This window comes from Camponotus floridanus, unplaced genomic scaffold (assembly GCF_003227725.1).
Source record: "Camponotus floridanus strain SB8 unplaced genomic scaffold, Cflo_v7.5 scaffold12, whole genome shotgun sequence".
NCBI lineage: Eukaryota > Metazoa > Arthropoda > Insecta > Hymenoptera > Formicidae > Camponotus > Camponotus floridanus.
In genome coordinates this window covers 2,292,313-2,319,297 of record NW_020229237.1, presented here as the reverse complement: position 1 = coordinate 2,319,297, position 26,985 = coordinate 2,292,313, and the positions used below count along the sequence as shown (strand labels likewise).

The 26,985-nt window shown below is 26.8% G+C and overlaps 1 protein-coding gene across 6 annotated transcripts in view; it reads right to left on the bottom strand.

The window, feature by feature from the left end:
- Positions 1-449: 449 nt before the first annotated feature.
- Positions 450-26,985, bottom strand: part of LOC105259036 (TOX high mobility group box family member 3) — a 74,978-nt gene continuing 48,442 nt past the window's right edge. For 4 of the 6 annotated variants that reach the window (XM_025415304.1, XM_025415306.1, XM_011270716.3 and 1 more), the window contains 11 exons: positions 16,174-16,260; positions 10,914-11,042; positions 9,925-10,040; positions 6,715-7,093; positions 6,317-6,435; positions 5,091-5,226; positions 4,607-4,921; positions 3,927-4,016; positions 3,201-3,472; positions 2,418-2,553; positions 450-1,118 (listed from right to left, as the gene is read on the bottom strand). In XM_025415304.1, the coding sequence (XP_025271089.1) occupies positions 2,487-2,553; positions 3,201-3,472; positions 3,927-4,016; positions 4,607-4,921; positions 5,091-5,226; positions 6,317-6,435; positions 6,715-7,093; positions 9,925-10,040; positions 10,914-11,042; positions 16,174-16,260 (1,710 nt within the window). In that variant the 3' untranslated portion in view covers positions 450-1,118; positions 2,418-2,486. The remainder of the gene's footprint in view (positions 1,119-2,417; positions 2,554-3,200; positions 3,473-3,926; positions 4,017-4,606; positions 4,922-5,090; positions 5,227-6,316; positions 6,436-6,714; positions 7,094-9,924; positions 10,041-10,913; positions 11,043-16,173; positions 16,261-26,985) is intronic. The other 2 variants (XM_025415305.1, XM_011270717.3) reach the window with 1 other exon arrangement.

Sequence of the window (26,985 nt, the reverse complement as noted above, 5' to 3'; positions counted from 1 at the left end):
ATGATTATAGATGCTTTACACATGTTTATCAGTCGATTGTATTCCATATTGGATAAAACGGAATGATAAACTTTCTTGCAGAAGGGAGAACATAGAGATCGAAATATATTATGCAAAATAAATAAAATTTCTTACGTTGTCATAGAAAGAAAATCTAATATGTAATACACACGATATATGAGAATCTAACTTTTTTCTCAGAAAATATATGCAATGAAGTTATATTGCAAAATTGGTCAATATCGTTAATCCTCGGATAATTAAAAAAGTTTATGAAATTTTGAGAGAACATAACAGAAAGAAAGTCGCATAAACTTGTTGACCAGTTAACAGTTGAATAAATAATAATTATAAACAATTAAAATTGTGTGCCTAATAAAAAATTAAATATGCTTATTTTTTCAAAAAACTTCATGTGTTAAAATAAAATATACAAAAATATTACTGGCCATGACATATAATATAAAATATACCATATAAATTTCCATCTTTGGTCATTGTCCTCATATTAACAATCATATTATAAACAAAACATATATTGAACATAATGCAAATTTATTTAAATTTTTTATGCTGCTTTCATTTGCTTATACTGTTATTTGTTGATTATATCATAATTATGGTTTTTAAAAATTTAGAAACACAGCTGAGGTAATTATATTTAAAAAACAAGTCTTTTTATTTAACCAATGAATTATATAGAAAACTGTGACATCATCTGTACAATATTAGAAAAGAAACATATGTCTGTACAATTGGCACGCCTTGGTTGTTAGTAAGGAGTATCTGAAGATATAAAAATGGTTGTCACTGACTTTTCTAATAAGTGTATATGGATGTGTGTGTGTGTAAATGCACTTATTCATAATTTTAATCAAATTGTAATAGACTTCTTACAAATGAAAACCAGAGTTGATCAGAATAATGAATTTCTGAATAAGGCTTTTTAATACATTCCAAGTTTTCTTTCTAAGAAAAAACAATTTTTTTTATTATACTCATATTTTTTTCTACCTCTATTTCTCCTTACTTCTCTTTCGCTCTCCTTTGATTTTTCCTTCTCTTTTTTTTCTTTCTTGTTTATTCACTCATTGGCACCCATGTACGGCACAAAACATCTGTATATTATTACCATATATTTGTATATTATGATCTATCAACCTCTTATAGTGTTGTATTTGCATTGCACAAATAGCTTTGACACTTGAAAAAGTTGTCATTTACCAACTTATATATATACATGTATGCATATACTTACATACATATACAAACATATATCTATATATTTATATACACAGGATAGGTATCTAATTTTATGATTTAAATTACTTCTGTTATGATCTAGTTACGGAAATTTTTACAACAAATTTTTAACGAAAGTTTTAGGGAGAAAATATAATGCATTCAGCAAATTTTTTTCTTATGATATTTCTACTATTATTTCTATTTTTTAAATCATGTTTTCATCACTTTTTATGCCTTTGTCTTATATAAATTGATTTTTCTCAATATTTTACAGGTGAAAATATTAAGGTAGAATTATCAAAATATAAATAATTTAAAATTTCATAATTTTCATAATTTATTTTGACATGGTATAAAATATGTAAAGTCTTGTAAAGTTTATTGAAGTAGTTAAATTCGTCACAAAATAATAAACAGAATCGATTCATGATTTCATTTTTATACAAGTGCCGTATGACATTTGTAAGTTGAATCAAAAAAGGTATTACATAATGAAAAAAAGATATTGCACATTTTTTCTTAAATATAATTACATATTTTTTATTTATTATTAATTGTATAGAAATCTTAAATTTATTGAAAAACAAATATTTTACAGAGTATTATATATTTTATAACATATAAAAATAAATTATTATATATTTCGTAAACTATTAATTTTTTAATAATTTTAATATTTTTATATATATAGAATGATAAAAAAAATTGATTTGTGAAATTTAAAAGGATATATAACTATATATATATATATATATATATATATATATATATATATACTAATATTAAAAAAAAATATATATATATATATATATATATATATTTTTTTTTTTTTTTAATATTAGTATCCTATAATATAAAAAAAAATATATAATCTTATTAAAAAATAGAAATAATGTTGACACAAAAAATATGCATATAAAACAATGCATGTTATACAAGTGATAAAATCTGTTACATTATATTTTCTTTTTGAGATTATGAAAGTTTTTTGAATTATTTCAGTAACTGTATGCACAATAGAGATAATTTATATTATAAAGTTAAATAGCCCACTCTGTTTATACATACATACATATATACATACATACATATATATATGTATATATGTATGTATATATATATGTACATGTATGTTAAATATCTATTTCTATATCTTTGTTTAAATATCTTACTTTACAAATTAATAATGGGCCATTACTATTGTGAGGCCATTTAGTTGATGTTGTCATCTTTTGAAAAACTTATTTAACTGTAGAATAGTTTTGTTGAGGATTTTGATTTGAAGATACCCATGTATTAAATACATCTCTGAAATAGATAATAAAACAGATATAAATATAACAAACATAAAGAAAAAATTAAAATTATAGATAAAAGTATACAAATAATTTATAGTTTATCATAAATTTATAATTTATCAGAAATATATGTATATATTTTGAATGTATCTCAATATATAACAAAATAGAGAATAAAACAATACACTGGAATCTCGCAAGAGTAGACCGTACGGGATTCTGATATACTTTAATGAAGCTATTCTCACTCCCATTATTTAGGAACAGGACCATAAAAAGTATCATTTCACACGATGATCACTCGTGAGATTTGCATGGTCTAATTTATACCGATTGCTTAATTACTCGTCTTAACTAATGCATTTGAGATGATAATAACTATGCTAATTTACTAGTTATTTACTATTTGATATCAAATGATTTAATTAGGCTTATATTCTATGTCACCGGAAATGATATCGTAACTTTGCGAAAGTTGCTGAGTAGCTTAGTGCATAGAAGAGATACAATTATCTTTTCGTGATTTACTCTTATGAAGTTTCAGTGTATATAGCAAAATATATTAAATCTTTATTACTTATTTTATATGTGTGTGTATGTGTTTTCTTTAAAATAAAATATAGAAATTAATCTAAAGTAGATAAATTGAATGCTCACGCAAACCTGCAATGGCTGACCACACATTCATTACTGCAATATTCATCTTCCCATTCATTATTAGATATAGCAGGGTTAGGACATCCTTGATGTATACAAGGTGATGGTCCCGTCATAGCCACTTGTGAAGCATTTACTGGCGACGAACAACTCGACAAAGTGTCAGATTTTATCGATAAATCCTCCTTTATAAATTCCGCTCTAGATGGACTCATATGTATTATTTGTTGTTGCTGTTGTTGTTGTACTTGTTGTACTTGTTGTTGGGGTACCTATAAATATTATAAAATATTGTAAAATATTCTAAAATTTTAAAAGTATACAATTATTTCATTAAGATTATGTTTTAAGATTTAATAATGTGTTATCATGTTTAACTATACAGCTATATTATACCAGGTGCTTTCAGCAAATTATACAGATGATTAACACTGTTTTCAACATAGAGTAAGCGACACATTTTTTAACACAATAAAAATCTAAGTACTTTACAAATTAGGAGAAAAAATTTCCAATTATTTCCAATTTGACACTGTCAATACAGAATTTTACAAGTGCAAATATAAAAGTTAAAGATAAAAATACAAAACACACCAATGCAAAGATTAACATAGCATATTACAGAATTAAAATCTTTAATAATTTGAAATTATTTAATTTTTCAGATAAAGAAAATTTTATGTTTCTAATTCTGTATATACATATCATGATAAAAAATATACTAACTTGCATATATTGCTGTTGTGACATCTGTTGTGGTATATGCTGTTGTTGTTGTGTCATATGTGGTGGTACCATTACATTACCCATTAAACCCTATAAAAAACAAAAATGTTTAACTTTTTCAGAGTATCTATATTTTATTATTATATATTGTATTGTATGTATATGAATAATTAATATACAGAGTATTCCATTTTAAACAATCCAACTGAGAATATTTTGATTGAGTCTGGCAAACAAAATTTCTAAAGTTTTAGGGGAGAAAAAATTGATAATCTTTTTGATGAATTTTAACTAAGATCATTTTTTAACATCATGTAGGGACAAATTTTTTTTTTTTTTTTTTAATAAGTAGAAATATTTTTATAACAGATTCCGAAAGTAAAATAAGTATATATGTAAGATAGATTAAAAAACTATATGCTGGATCTCTGTGTTAGTAATTTATATATCAATAAAATGACAGACAAAATTGCTTTGTTTAGAAAATGATAGATAATATAGTAATAAAAATATTTATATATATTAGAAATTTTATATGCAATATTTTTCTTATAAAAACAAGTATAAATAGTTATATATAGTTACAAAAATAAATATATAATTTTGTCAAAAACATATTTCTTTGTCTTTATTATGCATATTTCTTTTAGAAATTCTATCCTGTATTTATTTAAAAATACCTGCTGTTGAGGATTTCCTTGCATCGCTAAATGATGCGGTGATTTTTTATTAATAGCCATTTGTTGCTGCTGCTGCTGTTGTTGTTGAGGCGATGAAGGTTGATGTTGAGGACTATAAATCTGATACGTTACATTTCCCGGCGCATTATTACTGGCATAGCCCGTATATCCACTGTATTGCATTTGTTGTTGCGGTTGTTGTACTTGTTGTTTCTGTTCATTTTCACCTGCTCCTTTGCTCACCAACGATGCTCTATATGCCGCGAGAGCTTTCAGATATTCTTTCTTAGCTGCTTCGGTTTTCTTTTTGTAATACTATATAAAGATTTATATTGTTCTCAGTAATTATAGCATTAAAAATCGTTAAATTCATAATAATATTAATAGCATTCATTATAATTACAGAATAATACTTGATATAATTATCGTTACTTGATATAATTATAGTATATAAAAATATGACCATTGAAATTATAATATTTACATTTTTATGTTCAAGTTCCAATGCATCCCACATTGATGCAACGATCTTAGATACTTCACCAAAGCTGGCATTTGGATGTTTCCCTTTAATCACTGCCTGAGTATCTCTGAAGAAAAGGGCATACGCCGATACTGGTCTGAAAATCATAAACGTCAACATATAAGATCTAAAACACCAATTATATTTATAATTTTTATTCATATAATTTTTAATATTATATTTTCATTTATAATAATACACATTCGCGCGCGTAATATTATATTCTCATTAAAAAAAGATACATACATTATAATTATAATAATGCAGAAAAGAAAACATTCCAAATATTAAAATATAGTAAAATCACGTCCTGTCGTTATAATTTTTTAACAAAATATTTTAATAATATTTCAAAAATAGTTTTGTCATTTCATTTTAATATACATATGTAATTACTTAATTATACTTTTAATAAATCTCTAATTTTCAGACCTGTTATTTTAATAATACATTAATTTTTTATTATTTTTCTTTTAATGTTTTTATAAATATTTAGTAACGGCATTCCTAATGGGATAAAAAGTCATCTACAAATAAAACTCTTACAGAATATATGTCATCTAGAAATGAGTGACATAATAACAGTTAAAATATTAGTATGTCTGCTGCAGTCTTTATATTTTTTTATTAAATGTAGTGATTGAATGCTGACAATTAAAAGTGATGATAAGCATTAAATGCCAACTGAAAATGTTGAATAGCAGCATGTAGCTACTCCGATATGAATTCAATATAGCTGCCTCAATCAGGTAAAAGAACAACCAATCAAAAATTACGATGCCGTACCCGCTTCTCTATTTATCTAAGATTCTAGTTGAGAGGTGGCACCATATTGAAATTTATAGGCTTGTGTGCACATATACACACGTAGTATATATTGAGACATAGTGTTTTGCGTCAAGTTATACGCAGCAGTAACGAGAAAAATCGTACATACATATACGCAAGCTTCCCAGTTATTCCATTATTTGATTTAGTATAATAAAATTATAATATGTTATAAAATAAAATAATACAATGATACATTATTAAAGATAAGGCAAAAAAAATATGTTAAATTATAAATTGTGTATATAATGGTATTTTTACAAGTTTCTCATAGTGTCGCATGTCTTTGAAATAAGATTTTTCAAATTATATGTTCAGCTAATTTTTGATTATTGTATAAAAATAATATTGTTACTTACTTTTGTGGTTCATTAGGATCTCTTTTCTTTTTTTTCTTTTGTGCTTTTGTTTTTCTTTGATTTTTCGCTCCAGCATCAGCCGCTTCTGGTGATGGTGGTTCACGTTTGATCACCGTAATCTGGAAAAAAAAATTTTTTTAAATTCCAGAGATCGTTTCTCTTTTAATAAAATATCAAAAACTTTGGAAATGTTATTATATATTCATTATTTATTAACTGGTGCAGCTTTTTCGTAAAAGATAATATAAAAAAATGTTCGTTATATATAGCATCCAATAAACTAGATCGTTATAAAAAAAAATTTTATGTACATAGCAAGTAGTATTAGCTTTTAAAAAACCCATTTGACAAATTACGCGAGTAATAACTATGTAAATATCATACGTGATTCGACTTACCATTCCGGAATGCGGAGTGCTGTCATCGCTATCTTCACTGGTTGTAGTATTATTATTCGTCTCTGTAATATTATTCACTTGCATAGCAGTCGGGCTGCCTCCAGTCGGACTTCTATATTGCATTTGTTGTTGTTGTTGTTGTTGTTGCTGTTGCTGCTGCTGCAATTGCTGCTGGGAATGCATATATTGCATATGTTGCATCTGAACTTGCTGCTGCTGCTGCTGCTGCTGCTGCTGCTGCTGCTGCTGCTGCTGTTGCTGCTGTTGCTGCTGCTGTTGTTGCTGCTGCTGCAGCATTAACAATTGTTGGCCATTGTGTTGTTGTTGACGCGAAGAGTTCATTGTTGCATATGAATCTTGCGAGTTGCCATATGCCGAGCTGTAAACAAAAGGAAAATTTAAAAAATTTCTTTTAAAACTATTTCTTTTAAAAATATTTATTTTAAAAATATTTCTTCTATAAAGAAAGATGATTGTGACATAAGAAATTAAATCTGTAATTTAGAATTTAGATTAGAGTATTTGTTAATGCGAGTATTGTTGATTCTCATTATATATTATATGTTTATTGTTGATTCTCATGATATATCAAATGTTTATTCGTTATTGTTGCATCTCTCGAGATTATTATAATATAATCATAAACCGCAAGTGCTATCATAAGCATTGAATATAATTCTCGGGTAGAAAGAAAATGAGACTACTCCTTCATGTAGAGAGTTAAGATTTTAATTAAAAGTTTAAGACCGTTAGTTGAGTTTGCGAATATACAACGGCAAATCGCGACGTAAATTCGAGAACAAAGTTTGAAAGGCGACGTTGGCAAAAGAAGATAGATACGTATATGGCTGGAATATATTTTCGCTATTTTAAAGCAAATTGAATAACTTTTGAGATATAGTCAGACTATGACAGCCACGGAATATTTACGATCTATTCCATATTATTTCCCTTCTATATTCTTTCTTATATTTGATGCCTAATATTTTCACTATCTCTCCTATCAGTTAAACATCATCGAATTATATTTTCTTCTAATCGAATTATATCTTCTTCTAATTTTTATCGGTAAAAAAAAGCTCGTTGAAAGATAGACTTTCAATGTTTTCTTTATTTGTTATTGCCTTATTTCGTAATAAAATATCTTTTTAATATTTTATAGAATTTATTAATTATGTTTTTATTGTTAATTTATAGACACACACACACGTAATTATCATTGCATACATAATATTCTCATCAAAGTTATTTGTATGATATTTCATCCATATTATTTGTTGATACTATCTATTCATTCGTTTATAAAGTCTGTTTATGCGTCTCGTTATATAATACAATATACCATATAAGAGCTTGATTATTAGTCTATGCGTCATGTTATGCATAAGATAATTGCACGTAGATAACTCTTGGTAATATATTTGCTTTGATTCATGGCATTGACGATAGCGCACGTATAAATCGAATATTTTTGTTCAATGTATTTTTCCTCTCTCTAATCAGATTGATTACAGTATATAAAATGTAGTATATATATGTAATATATGATTCAACAAGCATAGAATGCTTATTTGATACTGCGAAAAAGATATCTCTAAATAAAATGAAAATTTAAATAAATAAAATAAAATTTAAATAAATAAAATGAAATTTTTAAAATCTACAATCTAAAGATCTACTATCATCTTCCAGTTTAGAATACGTCAGTTCGCTAAAAAAAGATGATCTCGATGATCTAAATTGGAGTCGTAAGACTATGTAATAATAGATTCTTATAAATGTTATTCATAACGATAAATGTAATCTTAATACACGATAAATCATAGCCTGTTGTGTATTTTTAAACATGTTCTCGTTTAGAGATTGAAATAATACTTCGAAATAAACTCATATTTGTAACATATTAATTTTTAATATATTAATATTTTGATGAGATGTCATGAAAATCATACGATATATGAAAAAATATTTTAACAATTAATAATATTTAATAATATTTCAATAAAAATATTAATAAAATATCAATTTAAATATTTTAAACAGCTTTTATTTTATAGCTTTTTATATTATTCATAACTATATATTTAGATTTCTCAGAAATATATATTTTAATTATAAATTATAAATATCATATTATAAATATCATATTTTTCAATATCCTTCGTTATTATTTTCACGTTCTTCATTATTTTTATTTTATTTCATTATTTTAAATTTTAAAATTTGTATTAGACAAAAAACAAAGAATGTTTATCGATAAATTTATTCATGTATGATAATATTGCTTCTAGAAATTGCATTTTTGAAAGATGAATTTTAAACTTCGTGTTGTAGCTATGCGCCACGCCTACGTCGCGTGATACGTGATAACGCGAGGGACTCCTTTTGCCTGTTTTACATATTATTACACTGTAAGATGATCAAGATAAATATTTCTTATTGTGCGTGCATAATATATGATGTATTATAAGTACGACGATCAAAATTGACTTTGCTGAAATTGCTACGAAATAACGATGAGGAAAATTTCTATAATTTTGACTTATGCAAACATGTCGTGATAAAGCGTGATGTTTGTCTTATGTCACACACAAGAAAATAAATCGCTAATTTAACAATTTTTTATTCGTGGAAATTTTCGTCAAATTTTCCAAATTAAGACATTGCATATAATTTTTCTTTTTTTTTTAATTGTAATAATTTTATAAAATTTTTAAATCATTATTCTATTCTTTTTATATTTAAAAACGATGTAATCTCTCGTGTCTTTCTGTTGTTATTAATATTCGTTTGCATATTCGTTTGAATATTCTTCTGCTGAATAGAAACTTATAGATTATGAATGTTTTCTCGAAAAGCATGAGAGACTTTTGTTAATATTTCTTTATTGACAACATCTAATGTGTGACTGTTGACTATTGAATTAACATTACTTCACAATTTCAGTTAACTAATGACATTTCTTGATTCTTTATGTATTATTGCACAAATGATTCCAAAAATGAAACATATATAATTATTTTTTCTCGCGTTTTATTTATGTGATTAAATAAACCCTCTATCTTCTCGAAATAAATTTATTATATTTCATCTATTGCGCTGTCTGGCTCATATTTGCCTTTCTCTTACATATCTGATTGCGCACAATCGAGGTCTATATGTTAACATAAATGGTAACTCGGAGAGTTTAGATTTTTAAATCATATTTACCTGACATTAATTGATTGCATCGAATGTTCTTGCTGTAAATAGAGTTGTTGCTGATATCCACTAGTATCCAGATTCAGATTATCTGGTGATTGTTGCATACCACTACCTTGCATCATCTATAATAATTTAACATACATAAAACGTTAATACATACAGTATTAAAAACTGTATGATTTAGAAAGAAAACTTTATTGATCGACTCAATAATTATTATTGGATCTTTAATTTTTTAAATATATATTATAAAATTATTATAATATATAATTTATATAATTATATAATTATTATATTATATAATTAAATATATATTAACAATAATTATACGACTAATCAAAGTATACAAAATTTCCTTTGATAACATTAATATAAATATCATAATTAAAAATCATTAAGAATCATTGAAAGAATCAGAAGAATTAATCAGAGAATTAATTTCCTTGAAATTTTTCTCTCTGATTAAAAACTATAGAATTTCTGCTGTATATGCTTGAATACTTCTGTATCTCTTCATCTTGAAATTAAAGGGAGAGAGAGAAAAGGCTATGAGTGTACATCTAAAAATAATGTCTTGAACGTTACATGAATAATGCCCGAACGCGGAAGTTGTTAAATGGCCGATACATCATTTCAACATTTTTTTTCCATACCCAGCGCGCAATGGCGTGTGCACATACACGTACATATTATTATATGTTGTTAAGGCTAGTGTACAACTGCATATACTATAGACAGTTCGTAGATAACATCTCAGTTGTCATTTCCAATAAAATTTAAAATTGTTTGATTTGAAAAAATCTTTTTTACTGACCTTTATGGACTGTACGCGAACAAATATTTCGCAAGTAACGTCTGCTATTCGCGTAAAAAATTCGTTCGTGTATGCTAATTTGATGAATAAGTACACGCGTACAAGAATGTATTGAGTTTGCAAGTTTGTATTGAATTTTGAAATGATTTTTTTCTATACTTATAGAATCATCGAAATATACCTGTGGCTGGCCATATGCTTGCATGGAATCGTGTTGTTGATGTTGTTGTTGTTGTTGCTGCTGATGTGAATGAGGATGAATGGTTGGTATATCAAAGTCCTCGTCACCGAAACTCGGTGTATGAAACGTCTGAAACAAATAAATTACGTATATATTGAATTTGCTTGTTAAACTCCATAGATTTTCTCTCCTTAGATATTGTTAATAAAATAATCTTTCTTTTAGTTTTTCCCCTTTTTAACATTATATGTAGAACGATTGAAAGAAAGATAAAAATAAAGAGTTTTAGGAAAAGACCTTTCTTTTCTTTCCGACAAAAAAGAGAAATCGATGTATAATAAAAAAAATTGAATCAAAGAATCAACTTTGACTGTCCTATAACGGGGGGAAGATGATAAATAGCATTATATCGTTCAGAATCCTTTTAGTAATTTATTCTCCTTCACAAAGGAGAAGAAAAATTAATTTATCATAATATACGCGTGATGGTAGAGGGAATAAAAGTTTCAAAATTGAATTTAATAGTATCAGGAAGAATATTTTCCTTTGAAGAAATATGCCTGTCTCTCAATTGTCAATATAGCTATAATGTAGGTAGAAGAAATGGGAGTAAGATGACAACCTTAAGATTTATTGATTTTTCCTTACTTTCCTTATTTCTACGTTAATGTAAAAATAATGATCTATTTTTTTCAGAATCATTAAAGTCTTATTTATCATCTCTGAAATTGGAAAATTGATAAATAAATTATATTGATATTATAATATTTCAACATACAAATGAAAAAATAGAAAAAGAAATATTGAAAGAACAAAAATTACTAAAACATTATTAAAACAAAAATTACTAAAACATTATTAAAACAAAAATTACTAAAACATTATTAAAACAAAAATAATTGTTAATTATTTAGGAGCATTTAAAACCAATTTAAATAAAATCAAATATTCACTATAATCATCATATTTATCTCAAAAATGTTATATAAGAAAAGTGAAAAATATTATATGCGTTTTTCATCCGTATTATATAATAATTTCATAAAAACGGTGCAAGTATTTATTATGATTATATAATTCGTTATAAAAAATACCAAAAAATTACATACGGATACATTCAAAACACATTTTTTATTATATTATCTATTTTCATTGACAGATTGAAATCAAACTAAAAAAAATTTTACCAGAAATCATTTATTAAAGAGCCATTTTATCAAGAGCCTCTAATAAGTTTGATTCTTTTCTAAAAAAAAAATTAGCAATTTAGTATCTTACTTATTTGATCATCTTATTCCCTTTTCCTTTATTTCCCACATCTGCGCCCATTTATTTTATTAAATATCCACATATTATCAAAGTATTGTATTTAAGTGACGATTCAATAGTATTGATTGAGAATTTGAATAACTGCATCTCATATAATTCACGTGATCGTGTGATGCAATAGAACGAGGCAGCCGTTGCATAAATCAGATTTATACATGCCATTAACTGTTTTATTACAACCTATTCCATGGATCGTTTATTGCGAAATTCATTTTATGTTTACGTACGCGTGACACTATTACTCGTGATACTCATAGTGGACATTATGATCTAATTCGTATGCAGTGCCCTAATCATTACACCAAAATCGCGAAAATCGGGCGCACACACACACACACACACATACACACATGTATTTTCAACAAAACTTGTTATTAATTAAATGTTTAACGACACTTCATTGTGTCTAATGTCATGGGACATTTAATGCTTTGCTTCCACTTTCAATATAACGATATTAAGTTCGTAAGGCATATAAAATCACAAACAAATGCAGAATTAGAGGGAGAAAAGAAATAAAGAAGGACAGTGATAGTTTGGGACTATTGGTGAAGCGTGGAGCACGAAGAAATATCATCCTTCTTTTCGTCGTCGTCGTCGTCGTTGTCGTTGTCATCGTCGTTTTTCTTTTCCTCGCTGTGAACTAAACTCGTTCCGCCATCTCGTTAAAACTTGTGCGCGACTCTCACAACTTGGTTCTTCTTCCTGAAGAAATATTATTTAGATGGTTTCCTGGTTATGCAACTCACGCTCCCCCTCCTCTTCAATATAAATTGCATATTATTTCAATACAGATTGTGTGCGATAAATTTTTCCGTACAATGTTTTCAAGTAAAAGTAATATTGGACAAAAACGAAACATTAAAACTCTTGTAACAATCGAAAAAGTAAGTTTAAAAACGAATAGCTATTAGAATAGCCGCAATCATTGTTATTGAAAGCGTAAGATTATGCTTGGTTATATGATTGTCTTGGAAATTAATAGTACAGCAATCAATCAACTGTCGAGAAAAAAAAAGCAAATGTCTTGATTATATCCACATATTTTTTACTTCTATGTATGACAGATGTTATTTGCAATTAATGAATATAATGAAACATACAATTGAACGAGCAAAAATGAAAAAAGTCTATAGACATATTTAAAAATGTGTACAAATTAACATTATTTATATAATACCAATCAATTTGTTGTACAGATCACAGATATTAACATACTTATTAGATCGATAAGTATCATTGTTCTACGTAATTTCCATAATAATACGACAAGAAAAATAACATGTAATATAAGTGGAATTTTCTTGGAACGTGTATGCATGTATATGTGTGTATATTTTCCTTTAAAAAATATAATATCAGATGAGATATGATCTATTACATTTGCATATTTTTTTTACTTGTGTATGCACGATATAGTTTGCTGTAATAATTTTATACGTGGGTGCGTGTGTGCATTTTCATAAATGCAACATTAAGTAATTATAATGCATGCAATTTGATAATGAATTCTCTCGTTATTAATTATTCTACGGCAATATTAGAATATAATTTCTTATCAACCAATCTACTACGTCTAATATCGTAAAATTGAAACGCAGTTTATTAAACAACGCTAAACAACAAAATTACAATTTGATGATTATTTATCGCAGATTGGCAATTACCGGACGCTTAGATTGGATTGGACGACAGGCGACTGATTGAATGCGTTTCTACATTCGCTCGGAACATGACTGCATTCACTAACTCTCCATCTATATCCTATTCTCATATATATTTTTTTATACAGTACCAGATACAGTATCAGTCAAAAGTATTGCATCATTTATGGAAACAAAGAAATCGTTACTTTAAAAATATATATAAATATGACTAACTTATATTTTATTACTGTTATTTTATGCTTCAATATCGTAAAATTAGTTATGACAAATAAAAATCAGTAACAACTTGAAAAAAAAAACTATTGTTAAGAATGCCAAGAATATGCAATATTGAAAGCAAAAGAGACAATATTAAAGAATCAAAATTTTAATATATATTATTTATATGTTATTTTAATATATATTTTTGTTTATGCGTTATAACTTTTACTTTTGAAATTCATTAAAGTGTAAAATAATAAAATGTAATTTAATAATATTTATGTATGTTTTTATTCATTAAAATATAACTTTCCTATTTCTATAAGTGATGCAATATTTTTTATCAGTACTGTATATTCTTTCTATCAATATCTGCAGATCTAATTTATTCTAAATTTGTTACCGTAAAAAATGCGCTATGAAAACAGATTATTTTGCATCAGATAAGCGTAACTGGCCATTAAATTAAATTGCAATGCTAATCTAGTTCTTCGGTCGGAATAGTTTAAATGAGAAGAGAAATCAGAAAATGTATAGACCGATAATAAAACTGAAATACTTTGTCCGGATCTCTTAAATGATCGTTTAACGACATTCCATGTTTAAATTAGACGTACTTAAACAAAAGGCAAATTCAATAGCAAAAAAAAGAAGCTTTCAATAAAGAATCTCTTAATGATGAAGAAATTAATTTTGAAAAATATCGATGGAAATAATACCGAATTATTTTTATTTTAATGAAATTAAAATGATTAACTTGGCTATTAAATTTGATACTTCGCAATTGGTTGTCAATATTCGTTCCATTTAAATTCGATATTTCGTAATTGTTAGCCAATATCTGTTCTATGTGAGGGGTAAATTGGTGAAAGCATTGGGACATACACTCGAAACACCACTAGGCATTGTTTTCATTTTATTTTTGGATATTATTTTTTAATTACTTTTAATTTTAAAAAGTGGACTTTATTGGACATTGCTTGGACGTTTTGATGAATATTAACGTCAAATTTCATAGCAATAGTTTATTCCCCGTAATTGAATATTTTTGTGACATTATTCGAAATTAGTGAACTAGAGAGAGAAATTTCTTAAAATATTCTCTCTCTTTTTTAGAGCAATTCGCCATTTCTTGCAGACATTTTTTTGCATTACAAAGTTACATCAAAGAGAGAGATATAAAAAAGAATACAATAATCGAGCATTATTAGATGGTGTACACATTTTTGGTCAGTGATTTACACATTTCTTAATTTTACATTCTTTCTTTCCTACTGCTCATTATTATTTTCCTTAAATCGACCACTGATTTAATAAGACAGACTTATTTCAATTTTCATTTTCACTTATATATTGCAATTAAAGCTTCGTACGAATTGCTTATAATTTTTATGTATTATATAAATGATTTCTTTGAATAATCAATGCAACTGGTATATAATTGATAATAAAAAATTAAGCTGGCGCTAAAAATTATATGTGTATACAATTCGCGATGCGTGATTCGCGATTCATGTAGTTCGCGAACAGCGTAGAAAAAAAAATTCGCCAAATTCGCATTCGTGATTCGTCATTCACGTTGATTCATCACGTGAGCGGCTTTTCAACGAACTCAAAGGCTGCGAATCACTGTGATCATTCATATAGATATGGGTATAGCTCTATATTAAGCTCTATGTTAAAATTCGTAATTGTTTGTATAGCTTATACTGAGAAGTAAGAAATTAAAATAAAGACATTGTCCCTTATAATTTATCGAAATTAGAAACATTTCGCAAGTGTTTATTGAAAAGTCACAACAAACTATGTTCATTATGATAACAAATCACGAATCACGAATGATTACCGCGAATAGGATCCACAATAATAAACGACGTATTTTTGTGAATTTCTACGAATCATGAATCATTGCGAGTCGAAAATACACGCACAGTTTGGAGTTAGTTGTATTATATATATAAAAATAAAAATAATCATTTAATTATTTTAATATAAATAAAATTAATATTTTATCTATTATATATATAATATTTTATCTATTAACAGACAAACAATTAACTCACTTGATCAGACATATTGTAGCTGTCGTGATGATACGATGTCTGATGATGTTGCGGAACGTTTAAAGACAAGTCGAGATTGTCGTTTCTCTGTAACAGAAAGAAATTGAAATTATTTAGTGACTGCGACAATAATCAATAATAGCTGCTAAGTACAATTAAATTTTTATGTATACACATTCTTATTATCAATAAAATTATTATATTTTTAGCATTATTTTCTTTAATAATCTTTAATTTTCTTTCAATAATCAATGTTGATATGTAATTAATTTTTTATATTTACTATATAATCATGTGACATATAAAATAGAAAAATAAATAAAAGAAGATAGTGCAATATTTTTATATTTTTACTCTCTACGCATATGCCATTAAAATAAAATTAAAAATAATTGATGGATAATTAATAAAATTACATAATTCCAGTATACTGAAAAAAATGTGTTTATGTAATAAATTGCATCATAAACTTTATATAAGAAACAGAAATAATATAATAAATATATACATGTACGAGGGAGTTACATATCAGAAATGTTAAAAAAATATATAACGTTAATGTATGTTAAGCACATATAAATGCGTGTAAACATACATACATTTCTTCAATATTTACTCCATTGAATTATCATGTGTCGATGCAACAACCGAGCATCAGCACGATGGGACATTAATGACCAGAATGCGCGATGGAATTTCAGAAAAGCATATATTCGTAATCAAGATAGTTGCAAGTGAGTTATGCCGATGGGTAATGTTTGACATTTCATAGTAACGGCCAGATGTTAGGAAGGCGTTACCGCGTTTCACCGAATACAGCAGCCACGGAACGAGAACAATGCAATGGACATAGTTATCTCCGTTCCACTCGAGGAATTTAACGTGTGTGTGTGTGTGTGTGCGTATGTCGCATATGCATGGTCTTTTAAAAAATACCCCTAAATGGCAGTATATCGAAAGAAAATCGACATGCAATAATTCTCATCAGTTACGTCATTTATATTTTAATTTTATTTATCGCTTGTTTTTCTCTTATGTTCTTAAATAAAATAATGTAATCCAATCAAAATATCTGAATCATCGATTATCATTTGCATTGCATATTAAGTATGGCGCAAGAGAATACGAGTTATTGAATCGAGAGAAAGTTACGTGCTTAAAACATGTCTCGCTGTTATGAGCTTCATATTATGTTACATAACAACGGAATATATATATATATATATATATATATATATATATATATTGAGAGAGAGAGAGAGAGAGAAAGAGAGAGAGAGAGAGAGAGAATACAATATTTATTAATCTAAATATTTTAGATTCTGGCTTTTTTATACATCACTTATACGTGCAATAATAAATGTGAAAGTGCAAGTTACGTGATAAGCTTCAAGGTAATGCTTCAACTCTATTAATATATTAAATATAATGCGCTCTTTGAAATAATTAACAGTCTTTGTTCTTATATAGAATAATGTAGCTTAACAATATATACATTATTGATTTATCGGTATTTTTTTACTGTGTGTGTGTGTGTGTAGATATGTGTGTAGAGAGGCTCTTCCTCTCTTATATATCTATTATTAATTTATAAGAATAAAAGAAATAGCAATCGGGGCTCTAGTTGCCAATGATTTGCCTGCCATTGGAAAATTCGTTAAATTCACTATTATTTCGTGCGACACATTTCCAATCTTTTGTCTCTCGCAAATCACTTTTCATCTCTTAGTTAAGTAATCGATTAATAATAATTAAAATTGACTTTTAGTTCGCTTAATCGACAATTAAAAAATGATCGTCAATATTGAATCTAATAAGCATGTAATAAATTGTTACAATGCAATCTAATCTTAAATTCACTAAAAATAATTCGCTAAAAATAATTAAAATTGACTTTTAGTTCGCTTAATCGTCAATTAAAAAAATGATCGTCAATATGGAATCTAATAAGCATGTAATAAATTGTTACAATACAATCTTAAATTCACTAAAAATAACATTTATGGGGACAATAAAAGAAAATGGAAAAAGATTTGTGCCATAAAATGCAAAATTATACCGAAGAATACAGTGAATAATGCATTGACGCACGTTCAGAAAGCATATGTTGTGCCGTAACAATGGAAAATGTATTCGCACGCGAACGACGTGTGCACGTGAGTGACTAATAAATCCTTTTTACATATCCTTTTACATAAATTGCGTCTTCTATATATATATATATATATATATATATATATATATATATATATTTCTCAAAAACATTAAAATAAAAGATCACGAGAGATACGTATATGTTCTGAAATAAGATATAAAATCCTATATTTTATATAAGTTTATTTTATATTTTTATAAACGGAATAAGAGACAAGAGGAATAATACATTTAAAAAAAGAAAATATAAGATATAGATATAATTCCATATAAAATATATAAATAAATCATATGTCAAAAATAAAAATGCCATATATAAATTCCGTATAAAATATATGAATAAATCATATATATCAAGAGACGTGGTAAAATATCTCGTACCAACTGCAAAATCGTATATGCGAGCTGCCCAGCTGAGAATACTTTAGATTATCGAATCTCATGTCAGTAACAGCTGGGTCGACCGATTTCTTAATACACTAGAAACCTTTTAACAGCACACGATGCTGTGAACGTAATAGCGAGGTTATCCCCACTTCACTAACAAACCATGAAATTCCGTAGCGATATTGTTTCGTCCACATGTTATTATTATGTACACCGTCGAGAGAAAGGACTTACGATAACATCAACAATGCACCCACAGATTAGCGTTGTTGCAATAAAATTATCAAATAATTGCTTACGATAGTAGTTATTTATTATCAATAAATCATCGATATTTCTCCCAGAGAGTTTTTTTTTACTATTTTTAAAAAATCAATTCCCCTCTTCCGTAAATGTATCTTCCCGTATTCTCTCTGTTTATAAAAGAACGATCTATTTTGAAAATAAATCTTGTTTACAGTCAATCTTATATCAACGGAATAATTCATTTCATAAATAAACTTTGCATACAGATCAGTTAGAACGCTGCTGAGAGATATCGATTTCTATTGCATGGGAGTTATTTTTCATCGAAAAATATATTTTAAAAATATATTTTAATTATAAGAATTAATTATTCTTAAAATAATTAAATATATTGTAATTATAAATAATTAAATATATTGTAATTATAAAAATTAATTAATTACTCTCTAAAAATAATTAACTTTAATTATTTCTATTTTTTTCCGCAGTCATAATATACTTATAATATACTTATTTTGTAATAATACAATCTTTTCTTGCTGCTTTTGAAAAAAAACGTTCTTTTATTGCAAATCTATTGTGCAAAGTCTATTCTAAAGAAATCTTGCCTATAGTTTTTACTGCCTCTAGAGGAATAATATTTTCTGTATACGAAGCCTGCATGCAGATTAACAAGAGACAGAAAGAGAGAATGAGTGAGAGCTAGAAAAAGATGGAAAAAGAGAAAGGAAGATGAAGGAGAGAGGATGAGAGAAAAATGGTGAGTATGGGGGAAAGAAAGGAGAGGGAGAAGGAGAGGGAGGGAGAAAAAGGGAGGGGAAATAAGGGGAAAAGTAAAGAAAGGGGAAGAAGAAGGGGAGAGAGCGAAAGAGAGGAAGGGAGAGGAAGGGAAGAAGGGGAGAGAAAGGAGAGGGACTAAGGAGGAACAGAGAAGGAACTCTTAAATAAACTCTGCTTGCAAATCAGCAAAAACGCTTCTAAGTGATGCAATCTAATTTAATTCTTATCGATTCTATGTTTCTCTAATTTGTCTTCAAAACGTTAATGAAGTATTTAAATATATTTTCAAACGTATTATAAGATATTGCACTTGTTCTTTTATGCATCAAGAACTATATTCAGGATTTATTTATAAAATTATATTAATTATTTATAAAATTATATTAATATAAATTTATAAAATAGAAATTTTGTTAGTTCATAAATAACAAAGACTGTATGCAAGATTTATTTAGGAAATATTGACAATAGGGATATTTGTAAAAAATAATTTTGAATTAATCAAGTGATTATATTTTTATATGGATACAATTGTTTTTGGAATAATTGACGTAATACAAATTGTATCAGATTGCAATTCGTAGAAATATTTTTACGTACGTTCACAGAATAGATTATTTCTTTTAAAACAGGAAGAACAGTATATATGTTGTTTACGAAATTATTGTTTACAATTTGTTAGTATTATTTCCAATTTGTTTACAGAATAAACTTTGTAAAATGTATTATTCTTTCAAAAGCAGCAAGAAAACACATTGTATCATTGCAAGGTAATTTTATTGACTATACAAATACATAAAATATATGCTCTTCCATGCAAATAACTCGTGTAATACATGCAGGATATGTTTATAGAATAAACGAGTCCTTTGAAAACAAGGATTGTACGTAAAAGATATGTTTATAGAATATATTATATCTTTAGAAACAATAAGAAAATTATATGCAGGATTCATTTATGAAATATATTAGTCTTTTAGAAACAAGGACTGCAATGTAATATATATTTACGGATTTATTTAACGTTTGAATTTTATCTATTTATATTCATAATTATTTTTAAAATAGAATATTGGGCAAGATTGTGCATTTTCTGTTTCTTTCACTCGTATACAATATTGATATTTATGTAATAAGTTGGTTAAAAATTCAAAATAAATGAATACATTTTATTTTATTTTATATATTATTTTTATATATTTTATTTTATATATTACATTTTATTTTACATATTATTTTTATTATAAATTATATTATTTATTTGAAAGAATGTTTTAAATTCTTTTGTCAAACTCGTCTCAATAAAATAAAAATTAACAAAATTAAATTCTTTTGTCAAACTCGTCTCAATAAAATAAAAATTAACAAAATTAAATTTTGTTAATTTTTATTTTATTGAGACGAGTTTGACAAAAGAATTTAAAACATTCTTTCAATAAATAATATAATTTATAATAAAAATAATATATAAAATAAGAGACGGATTTGTCGATACGCTGTATATTTCGATATTATTAGTTTATATATACGTTATAAATAAAATTTTACTGGAGGTAAAGCGGTGCTATAAGAAAAATTACGGATACGAGCATCAGCGAGAAACGATGTACAGAACACGCCATTCGCCGACGGAAAGCGGGTCGGAAAGTGGAAGCACAACTTATTGTTAGATCACTAAAGATGAAGGAGAGGAAAGATGAAAATAGAGGCAATGCTGATAAAGACGAAGAAGACGAGGATGATAACGTAAATGTCGCCTAAAAATGAATTAAACATCCGCTCGCGAATTTTTAATTACAAGGTAATCATGCAAATTAGACTCAAAGAAGACAACAGTGAGCAAGAGAAACGTGACGACTATAGTTCGAAAGAAGACGAAGACATAGAAATATCTACGCCCCCGCGCAATATATTGCAGGGAGACAAATCGTGGGTGGGCGCGGAATACCTGATCCTTCGGAGACGGTAACCCGATATTAAAGACAACCAGCGTTTATGTTTAAAAACGTCAAGGATGCTCTTGAAACCTTCAGAGGAGGCGAGAATATGAGACGGTAAATTGCAAGTTTCGAAGAAACAGTGAAAAATGTGCGATTAAACAGAAATAGAGGATACATTTAGAAAGAATGTGATCAATGAATTTTTAAAAATCTCTCAATAGCAAGTACCGGGAACTTTCATTCATCGAGAAACAGTCAGAAACTTACCAAGCATGCATCTATAGAATGCTAGAGATAGTTACTCGTGCAAACACGAAACTGGATGCGAAGATACAATACATAATAGATAGTGTCCTGGATGACGAATCAAGTAAATCGGTTTTGTATAGTGCAATGATGATAAGAAAGAGATTTCATTATTACGAAGAATAGAAGAACAGCAACGTCAAGTCATGAAGATTACGAAAATGCAGTCAAATAATAAAACCAAGCACTCCAATCAGATGCAAATAAACGAGAAACCGAAAAATGTTTTAACTGTGGAAACAAAGACCATGTAAGAGTGGACTGTCCAGACAAAGCGAAAGGAAGCAGATGTTATAAGTATGGTGAGAAGTGTGGAGCTATATTAAAGCAGAAACTTCCCGAGGGCAGATTGTTTCAGCCAATCTACTAAGCAAGCTAAAAGACGCGACATAGATATAAGAAAATATATCAGTTACGAATTGGAAATATTAGCAGTTCTTAAAATGCTAAAAAAATCGAATTGGAAATATTAGCAGTTATTAAAATGCTAAAAAAATCGAATTGGAAATATTAACAGTTATTAAAGCGCTAAAAAAATCACGAATCTATCTGCTTGGAATATTCTTCAAAATTGTGACAGACTGTAAAGCTTTCGCAATGACAATGAGAAATAAAAATACTTGTTTACATGTAACTCGATGGGCATTATTAATTGATGAATATCAATGTACCATCGAACGTTACCCTGGCGACGATTAATAAAATGGTATCCGGAACGATATCTATTGCAAAATGATCAAGTATGGAATAGGGCCAATAGAATACATCAAAGAGCAAGAAAATATGCATGCGAGCGGAAGAGCTTGATGTATTGTATGTAATGTGAGATAAAACAGAAGGTCCCTTCCAAATAAACAATAGAGGTAAAGCCAAAACAGTTGGAAAAGAATTATTCACATTCTGCAATATCAATATTAATATATCTAACATATATATATATATATATATATATATATATATAAATATTCAGTTTATAATTTATATACAATATATGTATTAATAAATATATTTAAATAATGACCTTTTTTCCCGCAGCCAACATAAATTCAAATAAAGTACATAAATATTATTTTAATTACCGAGAAAATTTAAATTTTATTGCGATTTTCACATTAAAATGTATCGGTTCTTTATTTTATATTCGAGCGTCGCGTTCAAAACAAGAATTTATAAACTTAATTATGCGAGGATTAAAATATTTTAAGAGTATAGTATAATAATTATTTACGATATAAAATTTTTATTAAATATCGCAAACATAAAAATTATTCATCGCAAAATAATTTTAAAAATGTATTGCATCAAAAACTTTTAAAAGAAATTAAAGAATTAAAAGCAAACGTAATACATGTAATGATGTTTACTTATAATTAAACGAAGAGATCATATCAAAATTATCTTGAAACTTTTAAACAAAACTTTTATTTTTCTATTATAAATTTTTATAACTTAAAGCGAGATCTTTCCAGATGATGTGATTAAACTTTTTATATGTTTTATATAAGTGTGTATATAATTCTTCACAATATATATGTTTTCTGTATATATTACATACATAAAATTATAAATATAAAATTCCCAATTGTTATAATATAGATTGTCTAAAATTATTTTATATCTACAGCTAATTTTATCGCAGTTTTGTCAAGTAATAAAAAGCTTCGTTTAGAATATGTATTATACTTCGAGTTATTAAATACAATGAGTTAATTGTGTTAAACTCGCATGGAATGTCGCGTGCATACGTCATTGATCATGAGATCATGACTCAAAATTGCAAAGAATAGTTATTGCTTTAGTAGCTATACATAACCGACGATCTGATTGTCTTCAGTTTTCTTCGATAGCAAAGAAAAAGATTACTTGAGATTTAGTGATCTAAGTTCCTAACTTTTCTGAAGAAATTGCATACAACTTGATAGGAAACACATGTGATATTTTAAAGATTGTAATATTAAATATTTTGTTTAAAAATTTAAAATAAAAAAAAATTTCTAATTATTTAAAAAAAAATTTAATTACTATCAAAACAATATGATCCCAATAAACTTTCGTGATTATCAAAAAAAAACTTTTTTACCATTTTTATTATATATTTGTAGTTGATTAATAGTAATACGCGGGAAATGATAAATATTTCGCTAAGAACATTATTTTAAAAATACATGTTCTATCTTTCTAAAATTTAAAAGAGATTAATCTTGTTTATAGATTCTAACATTTCTTATTAAAAATAACTTATATCGCGTCAGTTATTTATAAAATAATTCTTGATTACACTCGAAATGAAGTAATTTTAAATCTTGTGAAATATGACGTTATGTAAGAGAAAAAAATGTTTTCAGAATTTTTTAGCTCATTAATTTTCCTTTGTCATGGAAAATACTCGGTATTGTCGATAATGAAATCATTATATTTATCAAATCAAAATCATCCGGAAGAATTATTTGAAAGAAAAAATAATATAAGAATAGAAATTTATTCATATCGCATTAATCAACCAACAGGGCATTACGACAGATGGTCATGGTTATGTCAAAAGCCAATGTCGTGACTGTTCGTATGAATATATTGTGTGTTATAGAAAAAAATGGAGAGAAATTGAAACGCTCGAAGATAGACAGAGGGGAGAAAGAAAGAAAACAAAGAAAGAGAGAGAGAAAGAGAGAGAACGAGAAAAAGAGGAAATATATAAAGAGGTACAATCATATATGTGGGCGGAATTTATTTCAGTAAGGATTTCTATAATTGTAAAGATTTGCATTTTTCTTTTTCTTGTAAATCGATTCATCTAACATAGATAGCAAGTTAAATATATATATATATATATATATATATATATATATATATAATTAATATGTAGATGTTTAAAGAAAAGGATTACAGATTTCGAAAGTAGATTATATTTAAAATAAGCAAAAAAACTTCTAATAAATAATAATATAAAAAACAAGAATAAAAACGAGCTAGTAAAGCGTTAAACACAATGCGCAAAAAAATAAATATCCTCATAAAAAATCTTTCAATTAAACGTTTCGGTTTCTTTTCGGAGCATCTTCAATAACAAAAATTCAAGACGAATCTCTTAATCGATTTTAGTTATAAGGAACAGATGCAATAATAAGATATTGCAAAAATGTTATCGTATGTCAAGAAATAATATACTCGTGAAGAAAAATGCAATGGTAAGCCAAACAAAGAGACTCATCGAAATTCAATCGACGCATATGTATGACTTAAGCGTTCGGTATCGTTCTGGATATGTTGAAGCTGCTTTTTTCAAATGTATATTTCCGACAATAGCTTCTTCCCCAGGGGACGTGCTCCTCATTCAAGATTTTCATCATATCCCAACTCATGATTAAGCAGTTTATGGTCCATAATGATGGAATGGGATGGTTGTATGGCATTTCTATTAATATGTACGATGTTTTCCAAAATTCATAAGCCGAATTACTCTCCTCGCATTATTTCCGCATGTCTCATCGAAGAGAAATCCGCTGCATTCTCTGGTAATAAATATTTTCGCAAAAAATAATTTATAGCCCATCCCTGAGGCCAACAGTTATATTGCCAACAATTTATATATATCAGTTTTAATATTAAAATTGTGTTATATCTAATAAAGTATAATACAATGTTTATTTTACTATTTTTTTAATATTTTTTAATATAACACATAATACAATTATTCTTTCGCGCATTCTTTTTTATATCGTATTTTTAGGAAAGATAGATTTAAAAACAATCGATAATAAAATGATAGATAATAAAAAGATAATAAAATGATAGATAATAAAAAGATAGATTTAAAAACAATCGATAATAAAATGACGCTTCTTTGTAGAATATAACAATTTTTTAATATAATAAACTAATATCATTTTATACCACTTTATATAAAATTTTTCTGAACAATTGTGCGTCGATTTCTGATCTTTTTCACTCTTTTTTGAAAAGATAATTTTTTTAGGATTATTATATTTATCATCCCGAGTTACAAATACTTTTTGTATCTATATATGTAGTTTCTGAATAGAAAAAATCTTTAGAATAAAATGATATTTTATTTTAGAAACCTATTTTTATTTAAATTTTATAAATATTTGTGTATGTGTGTTATTCTAAAGTGGCGCAATAAAATTAAATTAAATCTAAAATTTTTTAAAATTTTAAATTATTTTAGTGAAAATAAAAGATCAGTAGATATACTGCAATCTTCTCCATTATACTATATAATTTGCTATGTAAATTAAATGTACACCATGAAATTAACCTAATTCTGACTTCTCTTTCACTTACTTTACTTTCTACTATATATTACTCTACTTTTATAAAATTCGGAAATCATAGCGAGATTTAGAATATAACCATCACACTTTCAACAGTTAAAATACTTTCAAAAATTAATATTCGTATAGAATACAAAAAGCTATCGAAAAATATGGACCTAATACAAAAGACTACCAACATGGCAATCAGAACATTGAAAATAACAAGCATTAAGAAATAAAACGTAACTAAGCCACAATTTCGAGTCGTAGCGTGTTCTTACGATGAGAAACACAATGGACACTTTACAGCCTAGCAACAGCGAATCTACCTGCGTGTATAACCGTTTTAGATGTAAGGGGCCCCATTGTGAAACCACTTCTCTCGACCTGCCTGCTGTTACTTGTTTGTTTGGAAAAAGATATTCTCCGTCATTTTTTTTTCTCCCTCTTTCAATTTTCTATTTTATAAAGTTTGCTTCTATTTTATTTCGCTTTAAAAGCTCGCACGACTTTCATAAATTTACTTCCATTTTTAATATGATGATAACTATTAGATTTTAACAAATAACAAGAGTTTTAAAAATATAAAGTAATAATACATATAGCTTTCTACTATTACTAATCAATTTCCCTATATACAGCATACAACTTTCTACCTCTATTACTATTATTAAATTTCATTTTTTTCTTTCAATTAAAAAATATATGATGGAGAATCGTCAATG